Source organism: Mauremys reevesii, linkage group 14, assembly GCF_016161935.1.
Source record: "Mauremys reevesii isolate NIE-2019 linkage group 14, ASM1616193v1, whole genome shotgun sequence".
NCBI classification, from domain to species: Eukaryota; Metazoa; Chordata; order Testudines; family Geoemydidae; genus Mauremys; species Mauremys reevesii.
Window position 1 is genome coordinate 13,446,687 of NC_052636.1, and position 7,441 is coordinate 13,454,127.

Consider the following 7,441-nt stretch of genomic DNA (forward strand, 5'->3'; position numbering starts at 1 on the left):
CTGCTGGTGACTCCTGGGCATTAGCTCGTTCCAGCTCCGCAGCGCCCCCTGCTGGCCGCTGTCTCGCCTGCCGCTGGCCCCCGTGTCCCGCCCGGAGCCCGGTGCCCTTTGCCTCAGGGCTCTGCCCCAGAAGTACCCCCACACTCTGGGTATCCCCTCCCCGGGGAGCCCCCACCCCTCTATCCCCACCTTGCCTCAGTGGCTACCGCCGGTCGTCCTCTACCCCCTCTCACCGGGGTCTGTCATGGCCATTCGTCATTGGCAAGGGGGGGCCGGACCGTCTGCCTCTGCAACCCCCACTACCTGCACTGGCCTTTAACCAGGCCCGCGGCCTGGGGACTTTCCAGGATGGAGTGTCCCAGCCCCTGTGGCCTTTCCCCAGCCCTGCTCCGTCCCCTGTCCCCTGAGCTCCCAGGCAGCTCGGTCCTTCTCCTTCCAGAGCCAGAGAGAGACTAACTCTGCCCCTGGCTCACCGCCCTTTTATAGGGCCGGCTGAGCTCTGATTGGGGCGTGGCTCTCCCAATCAGGAGCCCCGCTACAGTCAGGAAAGGCTGAAACCGACCCGTAACCGGTTGGAGGTTCTGGGAAGGCCGTGGCATCCTGTCCGGCAGGAAGGGAACTCAGCAGGCAGGTTGCTTGTCGGAGGTGCCAATTAGCTGAGCCAGCCTCCGTGGGCCTTGCCCTTGTCCTCCCCGAGGGCTGGGGAGTGACTGAACCATCAAAGCACCCGCAGCTGCGTCACCGAGAGCGAGCAGCCAATATAAAAACTACCGCCGGTCCAGGAGCAGGCGACAACAACGCCGGATCTCCGGGGACGGACAGACAGCAGGACAAGGACTCCCACCCGATACGCTCCTCCCTGCCTCCCCAACTACGATGGGCGTCTACAAAGTCCGCGTCGCCACCGGGAACTTCCTGCTAGCCGGGACCTTCAGCTCCATCTCCATCACCCTGGTGGGGACGCACGAGGAGAGCGACAAGAAGCCCCTCGACAACTGCGGGAAGGACTTCAACCCCGGGGCGGTGAGTACTAGTAGAATGGGGCCCGATCCACCCCGTCGATTTTGATCATCAATCCCCAGCTTCTGGAGTCATGGGATCATGACGGGAGACGCTTCCTTTTTTGTTAAAAAAAAATTCAGTCTCTAGCCCTCATGGGTGCACAGAAAAGCCTAAAACCATGAACGTGGAGCAGGCGAAAGGGTCTGGAGATACTTTATGCTTTTCTTAAAGCTCCAGCTCCCGGAGTCAAAGGATCATGCTAGGAAGAATCGCAGCTTTAGTTTTACAATATAAACTTTTAGCCCTCGGTAGTGTGGAGAAAAGCTTCCAACTTTTGCTGCTTTTGCTAGGTGAAATTTTTCGATGGAAAGTTTTTTGGGGTTTTTTTTACTGAAAAATGAAGATTCCATGTCCCTGAAACCTTTTTTTTTTTTTTTTTTTTTTGCAAATTTGTGTCAGTTTTACCAAATTGTTTTGGTTAGGCGGGGACCCTAACCCCCCCCCCCCAGGCCTTTTCTTTTGTTTTCAGTTCAAAATGATTTTTCCTTGAATTTTATTTTTAAGAACATTGGGGGAAAAAGAACTTCTTTCAAATGCCCCAAATCGAAACAACACTTTTCGCTTCGGACCCTTCGTCCCGCCATTATGTTCCCCCTGTCTGTCTGATTCCCCAAAGATTTCATTGGTTTGCTTTCACTCAAAAATGGCACTGCTTTATTTTTGGTTGTTTGTCAAGGTCCAACTTTCTTGGCCAAGGTCTGGTTAAGGTCCAGCCTTCAGAGAAATTAATAATAAAACCCCCGATAATGATAAGAAGTAAATAAAAAGATTTTCAGATCCGTTCAAAAGCATCTGGCGGTCCAGATTTGGCCTGTGATCGGCTTATTGACTACCCGTGGTCCAGCAGTTAGAACAGGGGTCCCCAACGTGGTGCCGCATCGCTGCGAAATGCTGCTGATTTTTGGCGGTATTTTAAGGTTGGGGACCACTGGGTTAGAGGCATCAGCTGGACTGTGGTTGATAAGGGTTCAGTGCCCTGTCCTGCCACAACCTTCCTACGTGACCTTAAACAAGTTACTTAGACCGCCTCTGCCTCAGTTTCCCCATAAGCACAATGAAGATAATAGCATAGCCCTGCCTTAGAAGGTGTGGTGAGGCTAAACAAATTACAGAGTGTGAGGTGGTGATGGGTGGCAGGTAAGTATTACAGATGGCTCAAAAAGAAAAAACCAGCAACACACGGAAAATATCAAGCTCCTGGAGTCAGGTGAGAATCTCCGCTTTTTCTGTGGGGGAGGGTGGGGGGGCAGTGGCAGAGACTAGCTTGAAAATGTGACTGCTGCTAGCGAACCCAGGAATCAAATCAAACAAATGGATTGGAGAGGGGGGCAGAGAAACGCCACTGAAACGGTCTGAGCGCTGGGGAAAAAGTGATAGACTGAAAGCTCCTGATTCCTTTCACTTCTCAAACGGGAGACAGGGCGATGACTTGATTCCACGGCGTAAGGACATACACGGGGAGAAAATTCCCGGGATCTTAGCGGAGAAAGACACAACAGGCCCCACCAGCTGGAAGTTAAAGCCAGCGAAACACAATTTAGAAACAGGGCGGAAATTAACTGTCCGGAAGAATTAACCACTGCACCAAACTCCCAAGGGAAGAAGCAGATGGTCGGCCTCTTGGCGGCTTCGGATCCAGACCGAAGGCTGTCTCAGATTCGCAGAGGTTCAGAACAGGCCAAGCGGAGAAAATTGACGGCGGGAAACTTTTGTTCTCGTCTCGCCAAGAATCCTGACAATCTAGCAAAGAGGGTCCTTCCCGCTAGCGGAGACAGGTCTCAGAAAAGCCGGCGTCGGGAAGCTGAAACTGGGTAAATACGACACAATTGGTTAACAGGGAGCGTAATTAACCAGTGGAACCAGACGAGTGCAAAACAACCAGAAATTAACTGTCCGGAAGAATTAACCACTGCACCAAACTCCCAAGGGAAGAAGCAGATGGTCGGCCTCTTGGCGGCTTCGGATCCAGACCGAAGGCTGTCACAGATTCGCAGAGGTTAAGAACAGGCCAAGCGGAGAAAATTGACGGAGGGAAACTTCTGTTCTCATCCCGCCAAGAATCCTGACAATCTAGCAAAGAGGGTCCTTCCCGCTAGCGGAGACAGGTCTCAGAAAAGCCGGCGTCGGGAAGCTGAAACTGGGTAAATACGACACAATTGGTTAACAGGGAGCGTAGTTAACCAGTGGAACCAGACGAGTGCAAAACGACCAGTGACGGAGTATCCCCCGCTGCCCTCGACCGGGCATTCATTCTGCGCCGTACTCTCAAGCAGTACAGCCCCTAGCGTAACGGGCTGCCGGTCCATGACCGGGACCGCTGCTGCCTCAATGTAATAACCATAATAATGGCCAAAAAAAAACCCAACCCCGTGACAGTCAACGAAAGCGGCAAAACTTCATCGGAGGAAAGGACTTTATCCAGGATTCAGGGCGGCTTTGCAAGAGGATTAAATATTTCTACGAACAACCATAACGGCCTCGGGCTTTCCACCGGCCGCGATAAACACGGGCGGGGGTTGTTCGCCCTAAGATCCCTGCGCTCCCTCCAGTCCCTGAGCGCCCGGGGATGAGGGATAAATGGCATTTACGGGCAGGTTATCGCAACCTGCTCCTTGATGGGGTTTCTTGCTTTCAAGCAGCTGGGACTGGACATTGTGGGAGACAGGACGCTGGGTTAGATAGGCCCATGGGGCTGAACCAGGGCAGCAAGGAGCAGGCAGGAGGCCAGGGCAGATGGGCCCATGGTTTGATCTGGCTCAGCAAGGAGCAGGCAGGATGCCAGGGTAGATGGGCCCATGGTATGATCTGGGGGGTCCAAGGAGGAGGCAGGATGCCAGGGTAGATGGGCCCATGGTCTGATCTGAGAAGCAAGAAGCAGGCAGGATGCCAGGGTAGATGGGCCCATGGTCTGATCTGGCTCAGCAAGAAGCAGGCAGGATGCCAAGGCAGATGGGCCCCTGGTATGATCCAGGAGCTCAAGGAGGAGGCAGGATGCCAGGGTAGATGAGCCCATGGTCTGATCCAGGAACCAAAGAGCAGGCAGGATGCCAGGGTAGATGGGCCCATGGCCTGATCTGGCTCAGCAAAGAGCAGGCAGGATGCCAGGGTAGATGGGCCCCTGGTATGATCCGGGAGTTCAAGGAGGAGGCAGGATGCCAGGGTAGATGGGCCCCTGGTATGATCCGGGAGCTCAAGAAGGAGGCAGGATGCCAGGGTAGATGGGCCCCGGTCTGATCTGGCTCAGCAAGGAGCAGGCAGGATGCCAGGGTAGATGGGCCCATGGTCTGATCTGGCTCAGCAAGGAGCAGGCAGGATGCCAAGGCAGATGGGCCCCTGGTATGATCCACTGCAGGCATTCCAATATTTCTTTGTGGATTCATAGGCTGACTTCTAAAAACCAGTCCGTCTCCAGCAGGACAAGAGACACCGCCCACCTGGTCTTTATATTTATTACAAGAGGACCACAGTGTGCCAAGCCCTGCCCAGACCCCCCTGACAAGATCGGTGCCCCACCATGCCGGGCGCTGCCCAGAAATCCCTCCCCGCACCAGCACAGAGTGCGAGTCGCTCCCTGAACTGACAAACTCACCGAGCAAATAAACAAGAAAAATAAGGTGGGGAGGAAAATGGAGTATTAATTGCAGGTCACACACCTGGCGTGGCGCACGTACAAATTACAGAGCCTGCTTCAAAGGCAGGGAAACTGAGTCACTGTAAGAGGCAGGAAATTTGCCTACTGTGACACAGTCAGTTTGCTGGACAGAACCCAGGAGTCCTGGCTCCAGCTCCCTCTGGGCCCCACTCCGCTCCCAGAGCTGGGAACAAAACCCAGGAGTCCTGGTTCCCAGCCACCTCTATTCTCCCTCAGCTCAGCCTTGTTCTCCTGAAGACAGAGCCAAAGTTGCCGGTTTCGCATGGAGATGTTTCGTGCATTGATCACATCCTGCGATTGCTCCCGGAGGGAGATTCCCTCCGCGGCTGGAGGCTGGAATAGGCAGCTCAGCACTATAGTGGGCCTGGATGGGATGATCCACCCACATATGGGGAGGTGGTTCCTGCATGGTAAACCCTAGTGCTGTCCCAGAGATCATGAATTCCCCCACAGCGAAGGGCAGCGGGAACAGCTCCCCCAGTGGGGACCATTGGAAAAGCAGCCCGCTTAAAAACAGACATGGGAGTCAACTATGCTGATTGACACCAGCTGCGGATCTGGCCCTATTGACTCCAATGGGGAGACGCCCATTGACACCAGCTGGGGTCTGGCCCCATTGACTCCAGTGGAGAGACGCCCATTGACACCAGCTGGGATCTGGCCCCATTGACTCCAGTGGAGAGACGCCCATTGACACCAGCTGGGATCTGGCCCCATTGACTCTAATGGAGAGACGCCCGTTGACACCAGCTGGGGTCTGGCCCCATTGACTCCAATGGGGAGATGCCCATTGACACCAGCTGGGATCTGGCCCCATTGACTCCAATGGAGAGATGCCCGTTGACACCAGCTGCGGATCTGGCCCCATTGACTCCAGTGGAGAGACGCCCATTGACCCCAGCTGGGGTCTGGCCCCATTGACTCCGATGGGGAGATGCCCATTGACACCAGCTGGGATCTGGCCCCATTGACTCCAGTGGAGAGACGCCCGTTGACACCAGCTGCGGATCTGGCCCCATTGACTCCAGTGGAGAGACGCCCATTGACCCCAGCTGGGGTCTGACCCCATTGACTCCAATGCAGAGACGCCCATTGACACCAGCTGGGGTCTGGCCTTCACCTTCTCTGGCCTCAGTCAAACACAGACCCAGCTGTGCCTTCTCTCCCGCCCCTGCGCTGAACTGGATTTTCGGGTAGCTGAAGACCCAGGGGCATGGAGGCGGCGCTGACTGAAGAACAGGTTCGTCTGCCTGCCTCTCCCCTGGGGGAACCGGGTCAGGAGACTTTCCCTTCCCGGCCTGCCCATGATGGAGCACGTCTCTGCTTGAACCAAAACCGATCGGAGGAAAGACTTGCACAGAGCAGTGAAGAGCGGTGGGAGACACACCTAGACCCCTCCGGACAAGGGTGACGGGATGAAGGCAACTCCCCCAGACTCATCTGCATCGGAGACGGGACAAGGAGGCATCTCCGTTAGCCTACAGAATGGAGAACAGAGATTACAAGGACCCAAATTCTGAACTGTGGGTCCAGAAACGCAGGGACGCACTGCATCAATGGGGGAGCTCGGCTCCAGCTGTTAATGGACCTACGCCTGCCCACACCCAGCTCAGCAGGTATTGGACTAATCCTAGTAAGGAATCCTTGATTGATACCCAAACTACTGAAGCGGCCTAATTGCATTGTAAGTTCCCTGGAGGGAACGCCGCCCATAGCTAAGAGTGATCAGCTCCTATTGTCTAGCCTAAAGAAAACCCTTGAGTTTACCCATAAAGAAATCTCCTGTTCTCCCTTGAACCATTGTTGTTTCCCTACCAAACAAACCTACCCACACTCCAGTAAGTGTTCGGATGCCTGGATCCAAACTCTGCATCAGTTCCACCGGGATTTCATCGTCTCCTGACTGATCCTGCTGGGGGCTCTGCCTGTCTCCAGCACTCAGGACCCTGAGCTACCACCGTCATAGACTTTAAGGTCAGAAGGGACCATTATGATCATCTAGTCTGACCTCCTGCACAACGCAAGCCACACAATCTCACCCATCCACTTTTATAACAAACCCCTAACCTACGTCTGAGTTATTGAAGTCCTCAAATCGTGGTTTGAAGCTGCAGAGAATCCTCCAGCCGGTGACCCCTGCCCCACGCTGCAGAGGAAGGCGAAAACCCATCACCTGGGAACCCCGACCAGTCCAAGCTTCATGGAGTGGGTGAGATCCCAACTCTCTCTCTCTTTTCTTTTCTACCCCGGGTATAACTTTCTAACCCTGACGGGTTTGATCAGGTAGAGTTTTACTTTTGCAACCTTTAATAACGCAACAGTGATGTTGGTTTTAGGCTCTTCTTGCGTGGTTATCACTATCATTCAATAAATCACTTTTATGGCAGCAACGCTCCTCTTACCTAAGCTAAAGATCCCTGCAGCGCCCCAAATTCTCCGGGTGTTTTGCTCAGCGGGTGGGTTACTGCCAGCACAATTGTGACGTGAAAGTGGGGGTAGGGACGTGCTGAACGAGGGTGGCAGCTTGGAAGGGCGGCTTGACCCGATCTGCTGAGTCCAGGGACGTAGACGGGGTCAGCTTGAGAGTGGTGATTGACCCGGTCCTCTCTGTTAATATGTGTGTGTGTGTGTTCATCCGGTCCTGGGGCTGGAGGAACCCAACCCTGGGGAACCTAGGACCTGCAGGGTAGCTCCATTGGGAGGGGACGTGCAGAAGGGAGAAGTAGA

The 7,441-nt window shown here is 54.5% G+C and overlaps 1 protein-coding gene across 1 annotated transcript in view; it reads left to right on the forward strand.

The window, feature by feature from the left end:
• Positions 1 to 826: 826 nt before the first annotated feature.
• LOC120381913 (arachidonate 12-lipoxygenase, 12R-type-like) overlaps positions 827 to 7,441 on the forward strand; it is a 27,105-nt gene continuing 20,490 nt past the window's right edge. The window contains exon 1 of the mRNA XM_039500079.1: positions 827 to 1,023. Coding sequence (XP_039356013.1) covers positions 877 to 1,023 — 147 coding nt within the window. The 5' untranslated portion in view covers positions 827 to 876. The remainder of the gene's footprint in view (positions 1,024 to 7,441) is intronic.